This window comes from Ophidiomyces ophidiicola (assembly GCF_022830035.1).
Source record: "Ophidiomyces ophidiicola strain CBS 122913 chromosome Unknown scaffold_1, whole genome shotgun sequence".
In the NCBI taxonomy this organism is placed as follows: Eukaryota; Fungi; Ascomycota; class Eurotiomycetes; order Onygenales; family Onygenaceae; genus Ophidiomyces; species Ophidiomyces ophidiicola.
In genome coordinates this window covers 888,169-914,628 of record NW_026054641.1, presented here as the reverse complement: position 1 = coordinate 914,628, position 26,460 = coordinate 888,169, and the positions used below count along the sequence as shown (strand labels likewise).

The 26,460-nt window shown below is 49.0% G+C and overlaps 8 protein-coding genes across 8 annotated transcripts; 4 read left to right on the top strand and 4 right to left on the bottom strand.

Moving 5' to 3' along the window:
* Window positions 1-196: 196 nt before the first annotated feature.
* Window positions 197-2,318, bottom strand: LOZ57_000320 (uncharacterized protein; the record flags this gene model as incomplete). The annotated part of the gene is made up of 5 exons (XM_049249427.1): window positions 197-742; window positions 803-1,214; window positions 1,287-1,369; window positions 1,425-2,098; window positions 2,201-2,318. The coding sequence occupies 5 exons, from the start codon at window positions 2,316-2,318 to the stop codon at window positions 197-199; spliced, it is 1,833 nt and encodes a 610-aa protein (XP_049111621.1).
* Window positions 2,319-3,460: 1,142 nt separating this feature from the next.
* LOZ57_000319 (uncharacterized protein) lies at window positions 3,461-9,259 on the top strand (the record flags this gene model as incomplete). The annotated part of the gene is made up of 4 exons (XM_049249426.1): window positions 3,461-3,513; window positions 3,586-4,234; window positions 4,287-6,082; window positions 6,145-9,259. The coding sequence occupies 4 exons, from the start codon at window positions 3,461-3,463 to the stop codon at window positions 9,257-9,259; spliced, it is 5,613 nt and encodes a 1,870-aa protein (XP_049111620.1).
* Window positions 9,260-10,935: 1,676 nt separating this feature from the next.
* On the top strand, window positions 10,936-11,622 carry LOZ57_000318 (uncharacterized protein; the record flags this gene model as incomplete). The annotated part of the gene is made up of 1 exon (XM_049249425.1): window positions 10,936-11,622. One exon carries the CDS (start codon window positions 10,936-10,938, stop codon window positions 11,620-11,622), a length of 687 nt encoding a protein of 228 aa, XP_049111619.1.
* A 1,153-nt stretch (window positions 11,623-12,775) lies between these two features.
* On the bottom strand, window positions 12,776-14,136 carry LOZ57_000317 (uncharacterized protein; the record flags this gene model as incomplete). The annotated part of the gene is made up of 3 exons (XM_049249424.1): window positions 12,776-13,226; window positions 13,292-13,859; window positions 13,926-14,136. The coding sequence occupies 3 exons, from the start codon at window positions 14,134-14,136 to the stop codon at window positions 12,776-12,778; spliced, it is 1,230 nt and encodes a 409-aa protein (XP_049111618.1).
* A 587-nt stretch (window positions 14,137-14,723) lies between these two features.
* LOZ57_000316 (uncharacterized protein) lies at window positions 14,724-16,433 on the bottom strand (the record flags this gene model as incomplete). The annotated part of the gene is made up of 5 exons (XM_049249423.1): window positions 14,724-14,810; window positions 14,863-14,936; window positions 14,988-16,218; window positions 16,284-16,342; window positions 16,400-16,433. 5 exons carry the CDS (start codon window positions 16,431-16,433, stop codon window positions 14,724-14,726), a joined length of 1,485 nt encoding a protein of 494 aa, XP_049111617.1.
* A 1,251-nt stretch (window positions 16,434-17,684) lies between these two features.
* LOZ57_000315 (uncharacterized protein) lies at window positions 17,685-18,268 on the top strand (the record flags this gene model as incomplete). The annotated part of the gene is made up of 2 exons (XM_049249422.1): window positions 17,685-17,693; window positions 17,867-18,268. The coding sequence occupies 2 exons, from the start codon at window positions 17,685-17,687 to the stop codon at window positions 18,266-18,268; spliced, it is 411 nt and encodes a 136-aa protein (XP_049111616.1).
* A 1,290-nt stretch (window positions 18,269-19,558) lies between these two features.
* Window positions 19,559-22,240, top strand: PFK26 (6-phosphofructo-2-kinase; the record flags this gene model as incomplete). The annotated part of the gene is made up of 3 exons (XM_049249421.1): window positions 19,559-19,878; window positions 20,055-22,041; window positions 22,139-22,240. The coding sequence occupies 3 exons, from the start codon at window positions 19,559-19,561 to the stop codon at window positions 22,238-22,240; spliced, it is 2,409 nt and encodes an 802-aa protein (XP_049111615.1).
* Window positions 22,241-23,156: 916 nt separating this feature from the next.
* On the bottom strand, window positions 23,157-25,744 carry VTC2 (Phosphate metabolism transcription protein; the record flags this gene model as incomplete). Its single annotated transcript, XM_049249420.1, has 2 exons — window positions 23,157-23,297; window positions 23,519-25,744. 2 exons carry the CDS (start codon window positions 25,742-25,744, stop codon window positions 23,157-23,159), a joined length of 2,367 nt encoding a protein of 788 aa, XP_049111614.1.
* Between the last annotated feature and the right edge of the window lie 716 nt (window positions 25,745-26,460).

The window sequence follows — 26,460 nt, the reverse complement described above, 5'->3', positions numbered from 1 at the left end:
GTATGTAAAGGCAAATGCCAAGTGAAATATTTCCCTATGATGTCATTGATCAAAACAAGCATAAAAACTCTATCTAATCAATCTAGTCTAGTTAGTCACAGCTTACAGCCCTGCAAGCTATTCTGAGCAAATATTTCGAGTCATCTGCAAAACATGTCGTGCCAAATCTAACAGAATAATACTCACAAATATAAACTCATTTACTTGTGACAACATTGGAAATATCATAATCGCCCTGGCACACCACGATTCGAGGCAAAGTGGGTGTCTCATCCAGAGCCCCGTATCCGTTTACTGCCTGTGAGGAATTTAGAGCCTCATTTTCAATGTCGCAGTCATTAGAGCATCTGCTTGGATCTCGTATCGGTAGCGAAATACCCAGTAACGGGGAAGATGCCGTAAGTGGAGCTGCCGGAGGAAGAGGGCACTCATGGGCTATTTTCCCCCCCGGTGCCGCCGAATTACTGTCGTTGTTTGAGATAACTGGCCGTCCAATGCGAAATACCACGGGCTTTGGGGGTTGAGAGCGCTCGCGAGACGTAGTTTTGCCATCTTGCTTGGATGATGCCCTGCCCCGAATGCTAGGGGGGAGCATACGGGACGCAAAAGCAGCTAAGGATTGGCGGAATGGAAAATTTATAGGCTCCGGATCGGGATCTGTGCTCATGCTCAGAGATATTGAGAGGGTACGTGGGAGGTAGAACACCAGTTTAGCAAGTGGGATCGAAAGCCCATGAACAATCTAAGCCCAGATCAGTAACTCTCTTGGTACAGAACGAATTAGGGGAGAAAATAAACCTACAATGCTGCATATTGTCATGAACCAGACTACAATATGTACGACCTCTCCCAAATGCTTTGCATCCTCCCGTATTTCGCCATCAACTTTGATATGGTGTTCTAAGTATTCCAGTGTGATATAGAGATAGAATATAGCACTGACACCGATAGGGCCAAAAAACCCAACAAATGCTGCTTGGCGAAATTCTTCAATCTGTCGAATGTGTTTGTGCATAGCAAAAACTACAGGAATGCGTCGAAAAACAAGGACGAGTATGCCTAGGGGCAAAAGCTTATGGAAGGGAATGACGTTGTTATCAATGAATTTGGACCAGGGGCAAACAGCGCCAAACCACATGAAGATCGAGAGATTGAGGAGCATATCAATTGTAGGCTGTAAGGAGTCATCCATCGTTTCGACACGGAACCAATCGCTGCTCAATTGTTTGGCTTCATAATGCTACATAGGCTCCACGCTTGTGGAGGGAAGGTGGAAATAGACTTACTCAATGGTGAAGACATTACCAGCAATAAAACAGGCAAGAACATCGTCACTTCCGATCATACCACATGTACCAACAATGAATAACTTTGGTAGTCAATGATACTATCTTTGAGAGAGCACAAATAGGGGGAAAACTTACGGCTAAAGCTATAGCAAAAACCAAAAAGCTTTCTCGGTCAATGTACCTATTCTTTTCTGCCCAGTGGAGCAGCTCTTTCGCAAGCCACCCTACAGCAACACCATAAACTATACTTAGAAGGATTGTATAGCCCCAGATTTCTCCAAACCAAAGTGTCATAGCTTTTTGGACGCCGCCTGTTTGGCCAAGTGCACCATGTCCTGTGTACCGAATGAGGTATAATGCAAAGAATAAGAATGGATATCCCAACCCATCATTGGCACCAGATTCTGCAACAATGATGCTTTGGAGGGGCCGCGGAATGTTGTTATCAGCAAACTTGCCTTTCACGATAGAGTTGGACAAGATGGGATCAGTAGGAGTAACACAGGCTGCTACCGCGAGTGCATGGAGAAATGGAATATGCGGCACAAACGCCCAGATAATTAAACTTGTGCAGAGCCACATGCCAGTCATGCCGGGTCCAATTAGAAGTGAGAGACTTCGCCATTCCTTCAACAAATAGCGAGTAGGAAGCTGCACTCCGGCAATGATGAGCTGGACTCCAAGAACTAGACGGGTAAAATAAAGAGTTATTGCTTCCAAAGACGCCTGTGATCCCTGAGCATACTCTAGAGGCCTGATAAAGTTGGCTGCATTCGGGGAGAAAGCAACACCTGCCAGAAGCGATATCACTGCACATATAATTAGAGCCGACCAGTAAACATTGACCAAGGTTGATAAAACATCTAGTTCTGCATCGCAAACTTGTTCGAGATTCTAGGGATCCTACATACGCGCTTCTGAGAGATAGAACTGCTCCTTAAAAAGGTACGACACCAGGCCGAAGAGCGAGATAAAGCCTCCCAAGACTGCGCAGACGATATTGAAGTTGGTAACTGCGAGAGTCGGCATACCGAGAGGCGTTCTTCCCGTTGTTCTTGAACTGCGCTTGGCGGGCCGGATCTGAACAATCGACCAGGGAACAAGCCCGAACGATAGCTGCTAAGAAATGCTTGATGTAGTTAAAAGATATGGAGGTGGATTTCAGGAGCTTATTCTCCTGAAGAACAGAAATCCAGAGAGGTATATGTAGGAAGACTGTGAGAAAGGACAGGCAAGCCAATATGGTAAGTTCGCCAGGATATAGCGGAGCAAAAAGGACAGAAAAAAGCCCAAAAACAATTCTAGAACGTGTTATTCTGATAAACAGGGCATTCTCATACCATGCACAAAAACAAAACGTTTCTTGCTCATTGGAAAGGGACGAATCAGATAGCAGTGAAGAAAAGCAATGAACAGGAAACTATACACAGGAATTAACAAGAGCACGGTTGAATAGGGGGGAGGGTAGAGCTGAGATGAGGAGGAAACAGTTGTTGAGAGCGCAGCAATGCCTGCTCTGTGTATTATAGAAGTAGTCAGAGGAAGACGCAGAGTAGGCGGGGAAAGCAGCTGATGATAAGCAACGCGCTGGGTGTCTGGGGCTAGGCCGTATCGGGTAGTTTGTTGGGTTTGCGGGGATTGGGGGCAAGGAGCCAAGGACGCGCTTTCCTCCCGAGCCCCATATCGCGCCAGTCAGCTGGGTCTTGGCGCGGCGATGCCTTGTTTTGCTGTTTCGCGTGACGGTCAGGAGGACGCAGATGACCGCGTAGTTACGCCTGGGCGGGGGGCGGAGTCTTCCCGGGTATGCAATAATTACAAAATGTGCACTTCCATGGAAGCGTTAGCTATCAGTGCGACTGCATAAAGTCCGCGGCACATATTTCCATGTGGTTGCCGCTTAACCTGGTCAACGGCGGGATCACGGAGCCAATCATAAGCCCTGTATTTGGCACAAATGTACTGTTTGTATGGACTAACCTTATGTGATATAGCCTCATATCCCCTGCTTATGTCATCGCACTACTCCTAATATGTTTATCTGCAGAATCCCACCTCACAAAGTCGCCGTGCTTTGATGCCTCAGCCCTGGACTGATGTTGTCTGAATGGTGATATTTGCGGGTGATTCTCAAATACTTTCCACTGCCGACTGTAACTCCAGATCCCTGTCAGATGGCCGCCTCCGCGTCTGAGCTCACCACGAGCTACCGAAATTTGTTGGGGTGGTCAGTAACTACCTCCCCCCCCCCCCCGCCTTGGGCTTTAGTGGAACCCTAGTGATGCTGATTTGCCAACAGGTACAACTGCCTACACTCTCGAACCGTTGACCTAGTCGGTGACTATGCGGGCGATGACCTTTTCATCATTGAGGGTGACTCCCTTCTTCTACATGCGTTCTGTGATGAACAGTTAGACTTTTCGCCAGGTCTCCAGATACTCCACGCGACCTATATTGTAGAGGCCTTTCTGAACAGACTGCGTCAGCGCAGATGTGTTTTTCAAATTATTTTTTTTACTGATCACGCCCACTTGTGTATACCAAATGGCGTAGCTGAAGAGCTTCGCCCAAGGTATCTTTTTGCCCGAGAGGCAATCATTCAGCATCTCTGCCAGAATGCTGCTCCGTCCATAGAAATTAAGATCTTTAAGAATTATCGCCTTGAAGACTTCAGAGTCCACCTCCCGTCCTCCGGAGCATATTTTTTTATGTGCCATGATGGCGCATTGTCTGAATCAATAGAATCAAGAGGCATAGATAGCGATATAGAAGAGTCCGATGAGTCTGAATCCGAGGATGATTACTCTGAAGACGATATTTCCGGGGAAACGCCTTTGGGCAGTCAAAGCAGCCGTTCAAAGTTTGACTTGCGGCTTATGATAAATTGGCTTATGTCTCATGGATATAACATTGCTCTTATTAATAGTGTCGAGTTCAAAGACTCAAAGGTATGATATCTTGCTTGATTAACTTCCCTTTTATGATATTGATCGTGATTAGATCATGGCGATGATCGTTGAAGGATCCGCCCCAAAGGCCAAAAAACTCTTATGTAGTTTGATGCCCATTGATACAAACGGTGTGCAGGATCTATCTGACTCTGAAGAGCACCCTACTCAATTTGGATCTACGGGAATGTTCCTTCCTGTATCTTATACTGCGGGAGATGCGCCACTCGAATTTCCTCAAGCAGAAGAACTCCTCAAAAGGCTGGTGATGCATAACCCAGACCTAACGCAGCGACAATGCCTGGCCATTGCATCTTTGAGCATAATGCTCAATTCTGATACCATTGGCTGTACTACCGATGAAGCCAAGGCTATGATTTTGCATACAGTACTTCTGCAGAATATTCAAATGTTGGATAGACTAGTTGAGTCTTGCTATACCGACACGGCTAACGAATTTTTCAACAAATTCGCAAAAACAGCCCTCTCACTACTTTCTTCACGTTTTTGGAGAGAAACAATGAGTAACGCCGGATCAGTGTGCGATCTATCGGATGCGGTAGATGCGAGGCTTTTTCTTAAGGTCCACAGGTTCCTAATGAGAAATGATGAGACCATACCGCTCATGTGTTTAACACCCTTTACAGATCTTGTATCTCTGCTTAACCTTCTTTCTGGAGCTAATATTCCTTTGCCACAGGCAGAACAAAAACAAAAAATCCCAACTAACCCCGCAGACTCCTCTAGCAAATACCAGAATAAATGCGTCAACATTTCCACTAGAGTGCTTCCCTTCAAAAATCCTGTTTTTGAGGCCCACTTACAACCGATTCGTCTATCGATTGATAATTCTGCAAACTCAGTCACTGAAACAGAAACTTCGAAACTGTTTCAGGAGTTAACTCACTGGCATAACCATAGGCGGCCGCTTGATCAGAAGGCAAAAGTTCCATTGACCCCCTTGCAGATCCTTCGATCCCAACGCCGAAACCAGTTTTTCATGGCTGAAATGAGAGATTATGCGTTAACTATGTCCAGCTCTGGGGGCGCCTTTGAGCCGGAAACGGTATTCGTGACATCCGCGAAAGCAAAGCAGCAGAAAATCACGAACAGTGCCACGACAGAAGTTCGTAACTCTGGCTCAACTAAGACTCTTCCAAAATCCGGTAAAAAGGTTCAATCCAAAGGCAGCAAGCCATCCGTTAAGGACATGGCTGCTTTCAATGCTCAGCAAAAGGAGTTGGAAGCAATCCAAAAACAGATACAAAAATGGGGCTATAAACGGGCGACCCTGGACAAGGAAAGTGATGTCATGTCTCGCTTTATCAAAGCGAGAACATATTTGTCGGGTTTGGCAAAAGATAGTCGCCTTGTCCTTGAAGCTGAAGTTTTAATCTACATGCTGGATACTCTTCTTCAAATACTGATTGACACAGAAGAAAAGCAGCGGCAAATGAATACTGTGGCACTGATTTGGAATACTATCAACTGCGCTGGGAAGGTTAAGTCCGGCATCCCCGCTGATGGCGTATCATTTATTACGGCTGTTACTAAATTGCTTGGATTGCCGAGTATTGATGTTCGCACCCGAGAGGAAGATAAGCTCTCCTTTAAATGCGCTTCTCCTCTTAGATTCAATAAAGTCGATATCAACACGAAAATGTCACCAATGGAGTTTCAACTTATGCATGCAGGTCCTTTTATGGATCGCAACATGGACTCTGCACCAGACCCGCGAACTCCGGACTTTGAGCCAGATCGGTGGCAGCGTGACGTCCTGGATCAGATCGACGAAAAGAAAAGCGTGTTTGTAGTTGCTCCTACTAGTGCTGGAAAAACATTCATATCGTAAGTCTTTTGTTCAGCCAATGATTAATAATTATTATTAGCATGTTAACAGTTTTTCCTAGCTTCTATGCTATGAAACAAATTCTAAAGGAGGACGATGATGGAGTTCTTGTATATGTCGCCCCCACGAAAGCCCTTGTCAATCAGATTGCCGCAGAGATCCAAGCCCGCTTTTCAAAAAATTATAACGCTAAGCATGGCGGGAAGTCGGTATGGGCAATACACACCAGAGATTACCGTATCAACAATCCCAACGGCTGTCAAATCCTAGTCACAGTGCCTCACATTCTCCAGATTATGCTGCTTTCGCCATCCAATGCAAAATCGTGGTCCCCTCGTGTTAAGCGCGTTATCTTTGACGAGATCCATTGCATCGGACAGGCTGAAGACGGTGTTATATGGGAACAACTACTGCTTCTATCACCATGCCCAATTATCGCCCTATCAGCTACCGTTGGAAACCCCAGGGAATTTTGCGATTGGTTAAGCCTAACACAAAAGGCAAATAATATTGATTTGACAATGATTGAGCATCGGCATCGCTACTCGGAACTACGAAAATATACCTACAATGTGCCCCATATATTCTCTTTCAAAAGGCTTCCAGATCCTGTTCCATTAGCCCCCCTTGACTTGGATGACATTCCCGAAATGTCTTTCGTTCATCCAGTTGCCAGCTTGGTGGACCGCTCAAGGGGGATGCCAGATGATCTTAGCCTTGAGCCACGAGACTGCTTTACGCTATGGAAAGCGATGATGAAGCATCAGACGAAGAATTTCCCGGTAGATCCATCACTAGACCCATCCGTCACGCTGCCTGCCGTCATTCGAAAACTCGATATCGTTCACTGGCAACAAGGTCTCAAAGCGCAATTAACATGTTGGATGAAGGACGGAAAATCACCGTTTGCGAAAGTGATAAATGAACTAGAGCCTGTTTCAAAGGGTGAGAGTCAGCTGCTTCTTACACACTCGCCCATCACCGCTGAATCAGAGAGCGGCCGTTCGGTACAAACTGACGACCCGATTGAGACAACCCTTCCACTAGTTTGTTCACTCTATGCGCAAAATGCTCTCCCGGCTCTTTTCTTCAACTATGACCGGGCTAAATGTGAAGAAATTTGTCGTACGTTGCTCACGCGCTTTCAAGATGCGGAGAAAGAGTGGAAAGAAGTTAATCCAGCGTGGAAAGCCAAGGTTGCTCAGTGGGAGGAATGGAAAAAATACCAGGAGAAAGCATCCAAGAAAGCGCAAAAGATCGCAAAAAAAGATACTAATGACGGTGAAATGTCCAAGGCAGACCGGGCACGAGATACTGCATCCGCCGAGACGAGTTGGCTCGAAACCTTTGATCCTGACCGACCTGTGGAGGGTTTCCATGTGGCAGATATTAAAAAGCTTACACCATCACAATTCCAAGAGTACACTAATAAATTACGACATTTTTCTATTGCAGATTGGCTAATCGATGCTCTGGAGCGTGGCATCGGTGTACATCATGCTGGTATGAACCGCAAATACCGACAGGTTTGCGAAATGCTATTCCGTCGAGGATTCTTGCGAGTGGTTATTGCTACCGGCACTCTGGCTTTGGGTATCAATATGCCGTGTAAAACGGTCGTTTTTTCCGGAGACTCTGTGTTCTTAACAGCTCTTAACTTTCGCCAGGCCGCTGGTCGGGCAGGTCGCCGTGGTTTTGATATGCTTGGAAATGTCGTCTTCCAGGGCATCTCCTATGCAAAAATTTGTCGGTTGATCAGCTCCAGACTTCCAGATCTCAATGGGCACTTTCCAATCACAACAAGTTTAGTCCTACGTCTTTTCATCTTGCTGAACGAGTCAAAACAGTCGGTATTCGCTATCAAGGCAATCAATTCCCTGCTTTCATGCCCACGCATTTACTTAGGTGGGCCTGCCATGAGGGACACGGTGCTGCATCACCTCCGGTTTTCTATTGAATACCTTCGGAGAAACAGGTTGCTTAGTAGCACAGGTGCACCGTTGAATTTTGCTGGCTGTGTATCCCATCTCTACTACACTGAGAATTCCAGCTTTGCATTCCATGCTTTACTTGAAGGCGGCTATTTTCATAAGCTTTGCCAAGGCATCAACTCTAAACCTAAATCAACCTTACTTACGTTAATGCTCACCATGGCGCATATTTTTGGACGGAGAAATCTCCGATCTTCTATTATCGAAACGTTTCAAAGGGGCGACAGCAGGACCTCCTCACTTGTTCTCCTTCCGCCAATGCCAAGGCAAGCAGCACAAATCTTACATCTGCAAAACAAGAAGACGCTTGGTGTTTATGCTGCATATGTAACAACTTTCATTGAGCAACACATTCAGGAGCCCGATTGTACCTTACCCCTTAGTAATATGAAATGCGGTGGAGATCATTCGGCCGCAGAGCTTGGTGTTGGCTGGTATCCTGAAAAGCCTACCCGAGTAACATCTCCTTTCTTTGCCCTTTCTGGGCACCGTGACGAATGGGATAGCGTATATCATCTTTGCAGGACTGTTCGTAGTGGGATCTGGCTTGAAGAGTCAGTGATTCCTTACGTGTCTGTGGAGGAAGACGAAAGAAAAATGCCTCTGAACGCCTACCTATATGATTTTTTCAAGCACGGGAACGTTCATGAGCTGGAAAGTGCGAATCGAGTTCGACGCGGTGACGTTTGGTTTGTCCTCAATGATTTCTCGCTCATTCTTGCGACAATTGTGACTAGTTTTGAAAATTTCCTACAGCTCTCGAGTAACGTTGACGTGGATATGATTGACGTTATGGGCGGTGGTGATGCGCACGAAAATGAACTTGATGACCATGTTATTGAGAATGGGGCTCCAGTAACAACTCATGGTGCTGCCAGTGCCGGGGTACTTCCGATCCGCCAGCAGCAGGTGCCCACGGCTGCCCCTCTCCAAAGCAATCCCCCAACCCAGAAAACCAAAAAAAAGGTCACGGAAAGCTGGGACGATGACCTATCAGATGATTCAGAAGACAATGGAGAGTTTTCCGACGGTTATAGTGATGTAAAAAAAAGCAATAACCAGGGAGATACGCCCAGCATCGAAACCTCAAATGTCTCTAGCGTCAATGACTTGTTATTGGTGCTTAAGGCCTTCAGGATGCTCCAGAGCGAGTTCAACCAGAAGTTTAGAGCAATGTGGGCATAGTCGGTCAATTTCAGGCCGCAGCCAACAAAGCATAGTCTTTTTAGGGCATTGATCGAGCTGTGTGGTATAATTTGCATACCCAAAAGTCTGTATTCTGTTTGATAAAAAGCCGTACTGAGTAAATATTTGTCTGTACGTCCACATGCCAAGATTTACCACTGAGTCACTAGAGCCTCAAAACGATAATTAACGCGATTCAACGGCTCTCTGTCCTCGCTTGCCGATGCTCCGTAAACTGCCAATAACAATCACTGTGCTGGGGTGTTGGTTGTGTTGGCCATGTACTCCGTATTCTTAAAACTCATGTGTTGAAGCCCGTTCTAGCCGTCTTGGCGAGGGGTCCAGGGGCGGTAATTGGACCTGCCCATTGGCCAGCCGGGTCTCGCTCCGCCACACTCCGATTGATTATTGGAGGCGGCTGTTCTGATGGGAGTGTATGGAGGCGCCTAGGTATCTACCTACGGAGTAGTTATCCCATAATCACTCTGGACTGCACCGGTGGGTCTCTCGCTGTGTAGGCCAGAAAATGAAGGACAAGTAGGGAGCACTCTGTAGTTACCCTGCACACCTATACATACAGTACATAAAAACGCGCCTTGACCCTTGCAAGCACCACCTCGCAGCAGCGAGAAACTCCAGTGGTCTCTTTGTAAATGAGGGGTAAGTCTCGTTCATTCCCAAAACATTTAAAAGGGCTGGATTCCTCTCTTCTGAAAAGCAACAATCAATCTCTGGTTAGAACTGTTAGCCTCCATTACAGTGCAGTATGCAAATCCAGAGTCCCTCCTTACTTGAGAATAGCATAGCTAATAGTATGACAGCAATGTGTGAATATACTATCTTCTCCTGCACACATTCGTTGTGCCGCGCTGATCCCAAACACCTGATCAAAGAGCGAAAACGGACCGATTTTATTCCTGGGACGCTCACAAACGAAGGAGTCCCTACACCCGATCCCTGTCCCAACCCCAAAACGGGGATTGGCCTTGGTCGTATGTGTGCTCAAGCAACACAGTCAGACAGCATGGTGTTTGGCAGTTCCAGTAAAATAGGAGGATCGGTTATTCGGTGCCCAGAGTGTGTCAGATTGGGGTACTATTAACAATTACACTTGCGCGAGTTTATCGATGCTAAGGTGATATTGAGGGCGGGGGGTTTATATCAAACAGCGTGGATGGCACCGATTGGAGCATGAAAATCAGTCGACCGAATAGTTAAATCTAGTGTCGAAGCGGCTTTAAGTTAGAAACTCGCAACAACACCCAATAGAATCTATTTTTATAGGCTCACTACTTATGGAATACACAACTGTATGGAGTATCTTGATAGTATCCATATGTACACGTTGTCTTTACTAGAAAATGCCATGGGCACACAGATTGTTAGGATATTTCTTTCAAAGTACGCAATACATTCTTCATTTGTGCCCAACTACTCTGTTACTACTCTGTAGCTATATAGTTAGGTTACTAGTATGGAGTACAAAGTTCACTAGCCTGAAACTTACGGGGCCATTAAGGTCGCGCCCCGCGAATCGGGACGCCCCGTAACTATAAATAGTGCAAACAGAGCAAACACAGCGGCAATCAAAAGCAACGCTCATTCCCATCAAAGCCTCCTCACACCGCAAATAAATCCCAACCACCCTCTCGGTCATCCCCTCCACTACCGCAGCAATGAAGAGTATTGCATTCGGCGCGACCTCGATTGTCACGAGGGCCACAGATACAACGGTGATGAAGCAGCCCTTCCCTGGATCAGAACATGAGGTCAAGTTTGAACGGCAAATTTATGAGCTGCTTGGGCCGCATCCTCGAATCGCCAGGTACATAGGTCCAGTTGTGCATACTGTGAAACTACAATTCTATGAGAATGGCTGCATCGATCAGCTGAAAATGAAGAGGCCTGACTTTGAAATACCCTATCTACAGTGGGCTGAACAAATTGTTGAAGGATTGGTCTTCTTACACGAAAACGGCGTTATACATTGTGACTTACGATCTGCCAACATTCTAGTTACTGACTCCTTGGATATTGTTTTGGCCGATTTCGCCTCCTCTTGCTTGAATGGCGAGAGGGTGTCCTACATCACAAACAAAACTAGATATCGCCCCGGTAGCTGTGAGGACCCGTACGACTACTCCTTTACTATTCAAGACGATTTTTTTGCATTTGGCTCTGTGTTGTATAACTTGATTACCTCCAAAGATCCTTATCCAGATCTAGAAGATCATGAAGTAGTCCAGCTATATAACTCTGGAACATTTCCTGATGTCTCAGGACTACCCATGAGCAATATAATGGGTAAATGCTGGCGTGGAGAGTACTCTTGTGCAACAGAGCTGCTGGAAGATATTCGTTAGTATTTCATTAAGCCGCTATCATTCTTAGACTAATATCATTAGGCCGGATATCAAACCCTCCATCTACATCCAAGTATTGGCCTCTAAACCTCTTTACTTTTCGATATCCTAGAATCAATATTTTTCAATGGCTAGGGTTATCAAGCTGGAAGCTCCCACGCCCTCTATCGGCACTATGGCAAAGATTCTTCGCAAAGAGGAACGAAGACAGTCAATAGTAAAACTCAGACAAGAACATATATTGATAATATCGAGGTTGGATGAGCTCTTCATCCATCGTCTTGGACGAATTTGGCTAGCTATAGAGATATGAGCTACAATCTGTGATTGTGCGGGGACACCGGCAATACTTCTCTCCAATGAAGTCGAACGACTGTTGGTAGCCTGGTCGCATTTGCTCCATATTGCCGATGCCTACGGACTACGAATACTTATTCTCTGCTAGACTCAGCAACTCCTCCATCGAAGGGTTAGAAGCTACCGAAAAGCTGCAGTTCGCTCAGTATTGGGTGCATGTAGAGGATATTCAGTGAGCCTTTCCTGGCAGACCCATCATTTCATATCCGAGCTACCTTTTATATTTTTCTCCTTCCGACTAAGGCACAAAATAACCATATCTTGATTATTAACCATGTCGACAGATCATCTCCACACTATTTCTGGGCTATTTTCCTTTTTAAAGTATTATCCTCTTGAGAAGAAGCACCCTAACGAATGTTCCCCTTCTTATTGAAAGTTATATCAAAAAAAAAAAAAAAAAAAAAAAAAAAAACTCACTGTACTACGGGATGCTATTGATTCATAAAGATACCTTTGGCTATCTGATGTTAGTTCTGCAGTACTCTCCAGAGCAGCGGCAAAATTAGACTATAGTAGTCTCCATGGCATCTGATACAACATAGAAAGACCGATTTTCGGTATTAGACGAAAATACAAATGATAATATTGCGGTTTAGGCAATGTTATCTCATGCTCACTCACACATCATAGACAAAGGAGGGCCCAATAAACTGGCATAGAGAAGACAGCCGAAGTTCGGGAGGTATTTAGGAAAAGCACACACCAAGGTGCTGATTGAAAACATAAATATTCAGACAAAATAAACGAAAAGAAAACAGATGAGAAAGTTAAAATAAAGAGTATAGAAACACCATCATAATTCGTCCTCTTCTTCTTCTCCTTTTTCCTCCTCGTTTTCCCCTGATTCCTTTCCATCTCCCACAGAAAGATGGTCATTCATTGCTTGTAGAGCGGTTCTCGCCCCTCGCACGGCTAGTCGATCAGCAGCCTCATTCCCTGCATCTTTATTATGTCCCTTTACCCACTCAAACAGCGTCTTCACACGTAACAGTGTGCGTTCTTCAATTTTAGCAATAATTGCTTGGATAAGGTCTTTGTTTTCAACAGGTTTATTATCCTTCGTCATCCACTTATTTCGCTGCCATTTCAAACACCAGACTGTCACGCAATCGATGGCATACTTGCTGTCTGTAAATATGGTAACGTCACGATGACGGGGCGCAATGTCCAAGGCACGGGATATAGCTGTCAGCTCCGCTCGTTGGTTGGTCTGGCGGGAGCCTTTCAGGGGCTCGGAAACATTTCTATACAGCAGACAACGGTTTAGTTGAAACGGCAGAGAGTGAGAGGAAGAATGCGAATTGAATACCTCTCATCTCCTGGGCCGAAGTACACTCCGACACCCGCTTTGGCCACGGACTTGCCATTGCCTAGCGCGCTACCATCTGTGTAAATGTTCAGCATGTTGGGTATTTCTTGCTTCGGCTGCAATTTCGTCGCAGCTTTCTGGCTAGCTGTTTTGTACACTAGCTGCCCAGTAGTTGGATTTAGTAACACGTTCGGATCAAAGCCATCCTCCGCGCCAGCGGGCAATGGCCCCAGACCTGCGGGGAGTTCGTTTCCTTGTTCATCTTTAGGCGGCTCGGCCGTCATTCCCGGCGCGCCGCGGAGGGGCTTATTCACACTGGCTCCATCTTGGCCTCGACCTAGCCGGACAAACTCATCTGCTTCAGCCCAGGTGGAGAATTTGCGGTATTTGGGTCCACGGAAGCCTTTGATCTGATCTTGAGCTACTGCCCAATCGGTATACACGCCGGGCTGCCTTCCACGCTGTACGCCGTAATATTTGGCATGGGCCGTTGTTGGGTTCTCTGAGACTGGTGCAGAGTTGCCTGCCAGGAAGGAATTGGCTTCTGCAATGGAGGGAAATGATTGAACTGCTCATACATCGTTTGCGTCAGTATATGGGTTTGAGGGCCGATGGAAATACAGGCAAGACGCACAAACAGCACCCTTGTACCCTTTTACCTGAGCAAAGCATTCACTCCACGTGTTATATATGCCAGGGTGGAATCCATCTTTAACGGCGTAGAACTTGGGCTCTGTGCCCCGCTTTCGTTTCGTGCCTGCGGCCGTCTGCGTCTCTGGAGACTCTGGAACAGGAGATTGCGCGGGACTTTTTGCGATCGCGTTGGAAGTTGCTCGAGAATTCATGGTTGAGGCTGGGTGGTGACCATGAATGGCAGATGCAACGTGGGAGGTGGTGAGGTGGAAACAGGATGGGGGGCCGGCGTTACGGAGGGATGGGGGGAGCAGGACGAAGGGCTTCCACAAGGGAAGAGAGTGGGGTCTGATGCGCGGCGTGGTGGCTGTGGTGACAACGGGAGGGGCGGCAAGTTCCGAGGAGTACGAGGGCGATGCGATGCTTTGCTTCAGGGTCTTTCTGGCAGAAACAAGCCTGGCACTGGCGATGCGAGGAATTTCGCGATGAAGCTTCGTCGCATCTTTGAGTTTGGGAAGCACGGGCCGGCGACGCGGCGCTGAGCCTGGGTTTGCGTTGAGCCCGCGCCGGCGTCAGGGACTGAGTTGTTCTAGAACTGAGCTTACTCGAGCTACATAGATATAGACAAGATTTAGGAACCTATTTACACAGCAGCACTGAGTGTATTCTAGATAAATCTTTTGCCGGCCCGGCGAAGAGGCTCCGCCTGCTTATAATGCAGGGCACGGTATGTGCCAATAAAAGTATATACGGGAATATGTCCGACAACATTGATATATAGACAAAAGTCACCATCACTTCATATCTTAGCCTTGAGAAGCGTTCCGAGAACGCTGAGCCCGGCTGGGCCGTCGTATATAAGCTGTTCAACAGCTCGAGCATTGATCTATAACGTTTAATTAGTATCACTTCAGGGCGGCGGGAGTAGCGTGACTGACATGCTGCATGCCGAGGTCCTCCACCTTCTCCACTCCTAGAAGACGCATAGCAGTTGCGGTTTCATCGTTGAGAACTTGATAGAAAATTGTTAGCTGAGGCCGTCAAGTCAAGGCACCCAACTTACTCTGCAAGACCCTTTCTACGCCCGCAACCCCACCAGCTCCCAGGCCAAAAAGAGCGGGCCTCCCAATACCAACACCCTTGGCACCCAGACATAGCGCCTTCACAACATCTGTACCACGTTTAACTCCTCCGTCAATCCAAACTTCTAATTTATCAAAAACTTCTGGACAAAACTTCCTCATCTCCAGCAGTGTATGCACTGCCGGAGGTGCAGTATCCAAGGCTCTGCCACCGTGGTTGGAGAGAATGATGCCTTTGACTTGTGGGGTATGAAGTGAAGCAATGTATGCATCTTCATGGGTCTGAAGGCCCTTGAGAACAATGGGAAGATCGGTATGCTGTGCCAGCCAGGGCAGTGTCGTCTTCCACGTTAACGACGGGTCAGTGCCACCAAACAGCTGCTTTCCAATACCGCTGGCGCCAGAGGCAGGTGTACCGCCAGCGTCCTTGACCAACTCCAGCGTTTCACTAGAGTTTGGAATATCCTGCGTTCGCTCGTCGTCCTCTCGCTTCCCGGGTACCGCTGCGTCCAACGTTAAACAAACAAACTTGATAGGCTTGAGTTTCTTGATGCGTGCCAGCATGGCTTCACTCTTGCGCTTATCCGTTTGCACATATAACTGCCACCCAAAAATTTGGTTGGGATCCGCGTTCTTGACGATCTCCTCGGGTGTCATGGAGGCATTGTTGGAGATGAGCTGCATCGCGCCGAATTTCGAGCAGGCGGCGGCAATGCCAGCTTCGCCGGCGGGGTGGGCCAGACGCGCCATTGCGGTTGGCGAGACATAGATGGGCGAGCCGATCTTGTAGCCCAGCGCCGTGGTGGAGAGGTCGCATTTTTCGCAGTCTACAAAAACCCGAGGGCGTAGGAGTATGGAGCGATAGACAGTAGTGTTGAGGGACTTGGAAATGAGATCGTCGGCAGCAGAATAGTAGTAGCCCCAGGCCTTTCGGCTGATCTGCTGCGTGGCCACGCGCTCGATATCGTCGAGGTTAAGCAGCGTCGACAGCGGCGGGGGGCCTTCGCGGGCCTGTGCGGGTCTTTGGGCCTTGACGGGTTTCAACTTGTGCAGCGATTCGGGGTCGACGGCGCCAATGCAGGCTTCTGGCCGCAGATTCTCCTCCAACGTCCCGCTGGGGTGAATCGGGTCGTATTCTTCGGTCGCATCCTTACCGGCTAATTTCAGAATAATGCTCGCGCCTCCAGGGTGTTCGGGAACGAAGTCAGTCACCTAAAATGCCAGGCTGTTAGGATCGTCCCAAGGACTAATTAATGGGCTGCAGGCGAGCCACTCACGTCGTACACCTTGCCATAGAGGACGACCCAGCAGCTGTCGGCAGTGTTGTGTTTCGCAACTGGCGAGATGTCAGTATCCGCGATCTGTGCCACGGCAGCCAACGAGAATTACGCACCCTCTGCCGAATCTAAAAATTTGTTTTGTGCCATCACCAGTCAATAATGACTCTGCTGCTTTCTCTCTTCTTTCTTTTTCTGTGTCTTTTCTCCGCCACGTTCCAATCGATGGCTTTCCGGGACCGACTATCCAATGGCCAGTCCTATTCCAAGGATGATACTGATATTTGCTACACAGCAGCGTGCTCCCGCAAGGTTATATCCGGAACGTGGCCTGGAAAAGACGGCACGAGGTGGCTGCGGACAGCCTGGCAGGATTCCCCCCGGCTTGCGGGGTGGGCAGTCTGGGGTTCGGACGGCCTTGTTGAGTCTGATCCGGGCACACGCGATGACGCCTCCCGTGGAGCTCCAGCATTTTTGATGGAGCTTTGGGCGTCGGCTCCAGGCAATTCGGCCGACAAGCCCGGAGTTTGAGTTTCTGCTTAGAATCTTGGGCTTGCTGATTCGGCGCCAGCGCCTATAGAGCTTGCTGGCCTGGCTCCTACCCACGGAGCACGGGTGGCATCCTCGGAAATAGCCGCCAAATTATCCGGCTCGGGGATTATATATGGGTGAAGGGTGTTCCTAGCAAGTTTGGAGGTTGTGCCAAACGGAGGCTCTACATGTGTACATGCGACTGGAAGCAAAGAAGATATGTCATTTTGTTTTGATCAGTTAGTTACCCCGGCTGCATCTCTGTGGCTTCGCTTGAGTTAAATTCGTTGGCTTGGATTTGTTTGGCGCTTGAGATTTTCATCTGGGAGGGCTGCGTTTCTCTTGCGGTTGACTCCTCCATCACCGAAGATACTCATCAGGAGCATTGAAGCGAGATGCAGCACGCCGCATCACTGTGCATGGAGATTGTCGCATGCAGCCCACATTCTGCAGCCATGGGACAGCCGTTGTCCGCCACACCGACCGTGCGCCAGGCCACGCGGGCGAGCCATTGCCGGCAACGAGCCTCGACAGCGGTAGCGAGAGTGATGCACACACACGGAGTACGCCTCTGCACATCTAGGGCTCAGTCAAGCCCGGCTCGTAGGATCGCCACCGTATTGCTAGCAGCGTAGGCACAAGGAGCGGGCAGAATGATGTCAGGCTCAGCTGACGGCCGATGCACCCGCGACGGTTTGCCGTCAGCCACCACAGCGACCAGAGCGCGAAGGATTCGGGCGAACGCTTCTCGCTCTTATACCCCGAGTGTCTCTTGATTTCTCTCGAAAATCAACCTGTAGACTCGAGTCTGCAACCCCTGCTCGCTTACACACGCCATCTTAAGGCTCTTTTAACTTCGTTTGAGCGATTATGTTTGAGGTACGAGAGCGCCCTACTCCTGACCGCCTGTTGGACAACCCCCGGCCCGCCAGGCTATTACCACACACGCACACAGTCCCCATTCACGTTGTCCAGACTCTCTCGTTTGAGTTTCCCGTCTGGTCTTGTCTCTACTGAAGCTGACAAAAGGCCTTTTTTCACTGGCAAACCAGCGTCGAGCCGGTGAACGATACCGCTTGCGGCTGCACCGCGCCCGCTCCGTGGTCTTGACCGAGCAAGAAATCGTCGAAGTCCGCGCCGCCCAGCGCACCTTCGAGGGCGCATACATCCGCACCTCGCTCTCGCAGTTCTCCTTTGCCCTCGTCGTACTGAAGATCTTCACCACCGAATTCTACAGTATTGGGGCGCTGTTTGCCGTGTATGGCGCCGCCGTCATGGTCGTCGGCTTGTTTCGCCGGCAGCAGGGCAACAAATCGTTCTTCCAGGAGGTCGACGACGACGGGGTGAATCGACGCAAGTTTCGGACCAGCGGCAATGTCGTCGTCGTGCTGACTGCCCTGAGTGTGGCTGCGTATGGCTGCCTGATGGGATTAACGCTGACGCTGAAAATTTAAGCATGCCCTCGTCGTCGCCGGGAGGCAATATGGCAAATGTTTTGGATCGACAAATACTTTTACGATATTCTGTTTTTTATCGGTGATTTACTGGGCTGTCTCGATCAGCTGGACTAGGCCTTGAGTACGCTCGAGATCTTTGCAATTTTCTTTTACCCCCCGAGGAACGCCGAAATTAGGGGAGGGGCGGCTACGTGCTTTGACTAGAGAGGAGTGATAGACGAGATGTATGGGAATGGCTTTCTTATTCTCACTGACGGCTACGGCAGGTTGGAGCGCGGCGTACAGGACGATTAGGCCAGGGGTGCGGGCATAGTTAAGTGTCCATCTGTATTCGCTACCTGGCCGGCCCAACCCCCGGCCGAAGAGAAGCTGATGAGAGTTGTTCTAGGAGGTTGTCTACAGCTGCTGCAGGTTATGTACCCGGTGACTGACTGTTTCTTGCATTCTACGTGTGCGTGGGTGGGTGCATCTGGGTTAGAGTCTTTGAACATTCTGGTCGAGGCGCGGAATGCATTTACAAGCCACTATATCATTGTGTATGTATGTATGTACGTACTCCGTTCTGTGTGTATCTGTATGGATAGCAGGTAATAGCTGAAATTTCTTTCCATGGGATCTTCCATGGCTTTCTATCCCCCTTAGCGCAAAACAAGCGGAAGTTCTCACTTGGGTCCGTCCCTGCTATCTGAGCCTGATCGCAGGACGACCAGAAGCCAATGGCTTCCTTGACCATCCGGCTATATATAGAGGGTGCTGGGCCGAATGCTGGTGAGAGAACTTCCAGCATGCGAAGCATACATATAAGGCGTCTTCCTCAGTGTTTCAACAATGGTCTGGAAGCCCAAGCAGCGGCAGTGTAGGCTCTTTGTGTGTGTGCAGGCGGTGCATTGTATATCAGGATCTGGTCGGGAGGCTTCATCATAGTGACGGTTACCAGGCCATTCAGCTGCATCAACACAACCAGACGCGTCTGCTTTCTGTGCTTTGAAGAACACATTTCCCCTCCTTCTCCTCTCATTTAGCCCTCAGCCTTTTCTTTCTCTTTTGTCCTCCATCCTCAGTTTCTTTTTCTTTCTCACTCACCCGCACACAACTGCATCTCGCGTCACTCTCTGTAACCACCAAGCTTCTGCGCCGAGAAGCCTCTCATTAAGCTTAACCAGGTAAATCACACACTCTCCAATCACCAGGGCAGCCACTGTTACGCTGCGTGCGGGCCCTCTCACTGACCGGCATGGTAGGGCTGAGCGTGTTTGATATCAGGGTGCGTGTGCCCAAGCGCCGCCAATGTCACGACACTCGCTCCTCGCCCGGCAGGCCATTCTGTCCAACTTCTTCAATGCCACCACCAGAATGCACGACCAACTCGCGGCCATCGAGAGCCCCAGCGACTCCACTTTCGGCCCCAGCAGTGACACCAGCTCTGCACCCTCTTGTGACCTGGAAGAAGACCCCGACCGTTTGATGCCTCCGCCAAAAACCGTGGTTGGACGGGCTCTTGGCACCAACGCAGCGACAGGTGGCTTTTCCAGCGCTGCAGCGCCGGCGGGTGCTGGTAATGCCCTGGCCGACACGCCGATATCCACCGCTCCCCCGTCGCCTCAAATGTGAGTAGTCTGTTCTTGCTGTCCTGCCCTGTCTTCTGTCTGCGTCTCCGTCCGTCTCGGGCGCTCCTCTCTCGCCCGATCTATATACTTTTAACTTTGCAGGGCTGTTTCGCGGCATGTGGAGCCAGCTGCAAATGAGACTAGCAACGAGCCGCTGACTTTGCGTTGAATATCAGTCATCCCTTCATCTCTGGCACGTCGACTCCAAGCAAGCCGCGTGCCACCACCCTTGATATCCCCGGCCTGACCAAATCCAAGGTCTCTCCCGATGGCCGTATCGCTCAGCGTGATGTCGGCTCTAAGCTGGTCATCGTTATGGTGGGCCTGCCTGCCAGAGGCAAGAGCTATATCACGAAGAAGCTCTCCCGATATCTGAACTGGCTGCAGCACGACACCAGAATCTTCAATGTCGGAGAGCGTCGCCGTGTTGCTGCCAGTAGCGGGCCAGCCGACGGTGCAAAACACGAGCAAGAAAATGATCATCACAATTCCCAGAATGCACCTGAAAACAGCTCTCAAGACGCCTTTAAAAACGACGCTGAACAAGAGCCTCAACCAGAAGCAAACAAGATTATTCAAAATGAAAGCAAAAGCAACAATGCTAGCAAACAGGACGCTGTAGGGGAGCTGCATAATGAGACTCAGGATATTCCAGTCATCACGCTCCAAGACACCGATGAAAACACGATCAAAGAAGGCTTGAAGGCGCCGGCTTCTGTTGAAGATGAGCTGAGAGATTCAGTTCGCTCAGTTGTCGATGATGCCAATTACACGCAAACCCCAGAAGTTCGTCGCCAGGTCGAAGCTACTGTAGCTATTCCGGCTGCCAGAATTCTGATGGGTGGCAAGGCTCTAGAAGATCCACGAAAGGGATTACAATCTGCAAGCCCAATGACTGATCTGCCTTCCACACCCGCTGAAACAATCTCAGCTACCACAAACACCGATAAAGAGAACAAAGCGGCGACCGCAAAGACTGAAGGCCAAGAACACGAAGTGATGGACCAATCTGCTGGCTTTTTCGATCCCGATAACGAACGCGCATTGCAGATTAGGGAAAGACTTGCCCTTCAAACCTTGGATGAACTTCTTGATTACATTCTTGAGCAGGGTGGCAGTGTCGGTATTCTTGATGCAACTAACAGCACCCTGAAGCGCCGCAAGGCAATTATGCAGTATATCCGTGCCCGAGCTGGACCGGACTTGAACATTCTATTTGTCGAAAGCCAGTGTCTTGACCAAAATCTATTAGAGTCAAACATGCTTCTAAAGCTCTCTGGCCCCGACTACAAGGGTATGGACCCTACCGTCGCTTTGGCGGATTTTAAACAACGCGTCAAATTGTATGAAAAATCCTATGTGCCTCTTGGTGAATATGAAGAGATAAACAGCCTTCCATACGTCAAAACGATTGATGTCTGCCGGAAGGTTGTTTCTTTTGAAGTGAATGGCTTTCTTTCCTCGCAGGTTGTTTATTACTTGCTTAACTTCAATCTATCCCCGCGACAGATTTGGATTTCCCGTCATGGTGAAAGCTTGGATGACCGTTCTGGTAAAATTGGAGGAGACTCACCATTGAGTGATACTGGAATAGCCTATGCTGAAGCTCTTGCAGGTTTTATTGGATGGAAACGCTGTATGTGGGAGCTTAACCTGCGAAACAAAGCTGAAAAAAGTCATTTCCCGCCACGCCCTGGAGACAGCACACCTCCAAACCCACAACGCAGTACTTCCCAGGGCATTGAAGCGCCTCGAAACTTTTGTGTCTGGTCATCTATGATGCAGCGATCAATTCAGACTGTGCAGTTCTTCAACGAAGAACAATATGATGTGAAGCAGATGAGAATGTTGGATGAACTGAATGCCGGCAAAATGGAAGGCTTGACATATGAGCAGATCCGTGCACAGTACCCAGAAGAGTATGCTGCACGTCGCCGTGAGAAACTTCACTATCGCTATCCTGGTGTTGGTGGTGAAGGATATCTGGATGTCATCAACCGTTTACGAGCAGTGATTGTTGAGGTTGAACGCATGACAGATCATGTGTTGCTGGTTGGGCCTCGCTCTGTTGCAAGGATTCTGCTTGCTTACTTTCTCGGGCTCAAAAGGGAGATCCTGACTGACTTAGATGTGCCCCCTGGAACCATCTATGCCCTGGAGCCTGTGAGTCCCCTCTTGTTCCCCTTTGCGTTTGTCCGAAAAAACATACCCTTCTAAGCCTGTGTCCATTCACTGACATTCAACTCTGTTTGCCCTTTAGAAACCCTATGGTGTGGAGCTCAATGTCTTCCGGTATAACGCGAAGACCAACTGGTTTGAAGAGATGCCCAACTATGAGCTGAAGCACGAGACCTACTACTAGAGAATCCTTGCTTCTCGCCAACGCTCTTGCTTTCCTCTGGTGGCGGCCTTGCTTTCCTTTAGTTAGGCTTCGTAGACTCTCCTCAATCAATGGCTCCGTAACGATACCCTCCACTTCGTCCCTTTCTCCTCTTCCTTGGTTCCCTTAGCACAGTGAGGCGTTCGGACGCTTCTCTACTTCTCTTCCCCCCTCTGTTGGCCCTTGTCTTTCGTCTGCATCTCTGCCCTCTGTGGGTCTTATTTCTTAGGCGTTTAATTCCTCCTTCACAGTAATACCACTTCTCCTAATATTAATCCTTATCCCCATTCCGTTTTAAGCATAGGACTGGCCGGCGTTGGTATGGAGTTATATGGGATCTTTTTGTTGCGCCATAAGGGATAGATATATGATTGTTTCGGAAATAAATACATTCTGTCCCTTCTTCAACTCACGCAGATTAGTAGGACTTCCAAATAACAAGGGAGTGTGTGAAAGTTTGCTACATGTAAGATTACCCAATAGAGCTGTCAAACGCGTGCTGTCTCAGCAAGGCCGCGAACCTTGGTGGATCCCCTGCAGGTGAGCTGTCGAATTCTTGTCTTGCGGGAGGATCACCCCGAGGTGGGGATCCCGTTTTGACTCTGCCGGTGGAAACGCCCGTAATCACTTGATGCCGATTCGACGATGGCTATAAATAAGAGAGAGCCGCCAGCATGGAGGAACACTACGTGTCTCCATTACATCGCACCGTGAAATTCTGCCCTTTCGAACAATTTATTATAACTACGTACATAGGTACAGATCAAGGCGAGAACTCCAATGAGAAAGAAAATACTCCGAAAAATGAGGGGTTATTTTGTACGCGCACAGGTACATACAAGATGCGTGTGGTGTTTAGGGAACGGGATTAAATTGCATCGTTTGAATCTCGAGAGATTCAAGACGACCCAACTTGGTTGACAAATTGAAAAACGGCTTCGCGTGCTGAATCCGCAACACTGGACGAATTCATCGCAGCGATAGAGGTGGAAGTCGACGGGGGTGGATGGGGGTGTTTCGCGTTCCAGACAGTCGCATACTATCAATCAGGACCATGGTTAGTCTCACTATATATGAAGAGCTGACAAATAGGGATCTTGCAATGAGAGGCCTAGGAAGACTACTGTCTGATACGACGAGTCGGCGAAAATGCGATTGGCAGGCGCAGTGCTTTCCGTGACACAGATGCACTGACGCAATGGCATGGAGGGCCGGAAGAGAAAACACAAAGGGAATATGAAAAAATGGCTGGGAACCGACCTTTAACCAGAAATTCAACACCAGGGCAACGGCCATCCCCAAGCACACCACCAACGGCCCCGCGACGTTGTCGAGATTCCGCCCACTCCGCTGCCTAATCAACTTCGCTCGCCACATATATATCCACCAGCCCCATGCGCCTGCAAAAAGAGCAAAACACGTATACACAATTGCTAGCGTGCGGGCGATAGGGTTCTTGGGGCCCGCGGCGTTATACAAACCAAGTGATACTGCGGCGAGAAGGACAGAGATGTGCTGCCACTTAATAAAGGTTCGTTGGTTGGCTAGCCATACTTTGGCTTCGACACGGACTGGCCCGGAGTCTTTGATCCATGTATCAGGAGCATACACGCCAGGGGGGAGAGGCTGTCTATGGGCGCGAGCATAACGAGACATGGAGAGCCGCGGGAGGTTGAAACGAAGACCGTTGGACCAGGGGCGTTCATCTTGCTCCTGCGGCTGTTCTTGCACATTGTCGATCTCTTCTGGGATATGATCAGGAATGGGTTTGGGCGCCACAACTTGCAGAGAACGAGGTCTTGCACGCTCGGCAGATTCTTCAGACAGAATCCTGCCAATAGGTGATCCTACAAGGGGCTGGATTACCGGAGTCTTGTTCCCTAAGAAGCTGCCTACAGCAATTTGGTCTTCAGCACGTCTGGCAATCTTTTCCTGTTCCTCCTGAAATGCTGTCTCGGGGTCTCTGCGAATATCGATATCAAGGTCGCTAAGCCAGAAAGGGAAGCTGTTAATTTGATCCTCAAAAAGCTGAGCTGTTCCATGCACGAATTTTGAGAACCGTGGAGCTTCTTTTACCAGATGGGAGGACATAAGGTCAGCAAGCCATTCTCTACTAGCTCTGCGCTGGCTATCACCCCTCACTTTGATTTCCAATAGGGCATGTGGGAAGCGAGCAATTTCTGCCGGGTTAATGCCAGTGAAAGGAAATTCCATGTCACCATCGTCAATATCATGGCGATGCCAGTCTTTTGGATCGCGGCATGGATTCTCTGAATCCAATGAATCTTCTTTAATTAAGGCAACATCCGTATCTAAGGAAACCCTGATACGGTCATCGCCTGGGATCTGAAAAGCTGTCCGAGTGTAGTTGGCTCTGATCATAGGTTGAAGCTCATTCTCTCGAATGAAGCTCTGGATCTCTTCAATATCGCTCTTCAGGGCATCTATACGGCTCTGGTCCACGTGTCCACGTCGCTGCATTCTTTCAATTATTTTTTCCATCTTATAATTTCCTTCTAGGAAGGACTGGATGTGCTTTGCCTTCAAGCTGATTCTGACTTCGCGGCTGTTGCCGCGTTCTCCCATTACCTTCTTTTCGAGATAGATTTCAGGCTTATCCCTTAGCTTCCCGGTCCAACGGAGTCGTAGGGAGCCTGCACCCGATGATCTTTCGATTTTCTGACTATACAGATCGAACGATGGGCTGTCGAAATATAAGGAGGTGATACTAGGATCGTATTGTCCCAGGTCCAGGTCCTTTGAGGCATTTGGATTATAGAGAAGCACAGGTAAACGACGAAGGATATACGTTTTTACTTCCATGATGTTATCCACATGAACCCAGAACTTATGGGAGATGTAAGCATCGTGGCCAATGTGGACATCCACAGTGGGGACTTCCTTCACGACCTCGGAACCGAAGTCCAGAATTTGGCGAACGAACGAATACATAACGGAGAGGCGATATAGGAGCGGAGAGTAGTCCTCAGAGTTGAAAGGTAGTTGGGATAGGCGCACTTGAAGTAACGGCCTTACTCTGTACCGGGTACCTCTGCGACGATCATGCTTCTTTGCCGCTTTCAAGAAGCCAGTGAAGTTGATGCGACTGAACTTCTCAAGTTCACTTAGCTCCTTGGTCACCTTGTCCAGCTCATTTAGAGCTTCCTGCGCGATAGCTTTCCTCTCATTTTCTTGCAGATGGCTGACGCTCGTGTCCAGAGTCAAGGGCTCTAGTTTAGTTTCGCAAGCCGAAATCCGGTCCCGAAGCTGCTTGTATGTCTCCACCTGGAACGAATTGACCTTATCAAGTTGGACGTTCACCAACTCCTGCACGAAATTTTCCTCATCGTCCTCCGTCCACTGCGCCCCGTCCCCGTCGGCTTTGGGCTCATGCTCTCGCAGGAGCTTCTTAAGGGTGGAATAATCGATATAATGCTCCTTCCATGGCGCATAGATGGAGCTCTTCAAGATTTTGCCGAAGCGCATTATGGCGGATAGAGAGGGGCACGCGACGCAAGCCCTCGCTGCGGTGATGCCGGTGAGAGTGCTAGGAAAAGATCCAATTGATCACGACGGCGGGCGGGCGTCAGGGTATATATGGACTGAGTCTGTCGGAAGATTAGTATCGGCCGCACTGCCAGCCTAGGCCTGTCGTTGTCCCCGCTCACGCGCACACAGACCGGGGTCGAGAGCGAAAAAGCTGCGGCGGCTGCGATGCGAGTGGCCGGGGTTGCGCGGGCGACCGCCGCGGCGAGACTTCCGCTGCAGCTACGGGCCAATCAGCGGCCGCGGCACCCTCACGTTACACGAGCGGCCAGCGGTGCCTTTCTGGAAGCGGACTAGCGTGTTTTACTCTCATTTCACCAAGAATGATGTCATGCATAAGCGGATGAGTAATACCTTGGCTTATTTGTATAGTTTGTATAAATTATGTAAGCTGCGTCGACGCGATGCATTTCAAGGCGAAGAGGGGAAGCTCAACGACAACCCGCGAGCCACACGCCATGACTGCTGCGGTGCGGCTCCCTTTTCCAGAAGACATTGGCTAAATTTCGGTGGAAGCCATGGTGGTGGCCCCTAAGCTGTACCCGCGGGCAACTGTCAAGCGAATTGTCAAGGCCCACACGCGGATGAACCTGAGCAAGAATGCAGACATTCTCGTGCGTCTCGCGCAAACCTCCCGCTCATTAACAGCTGGCAAT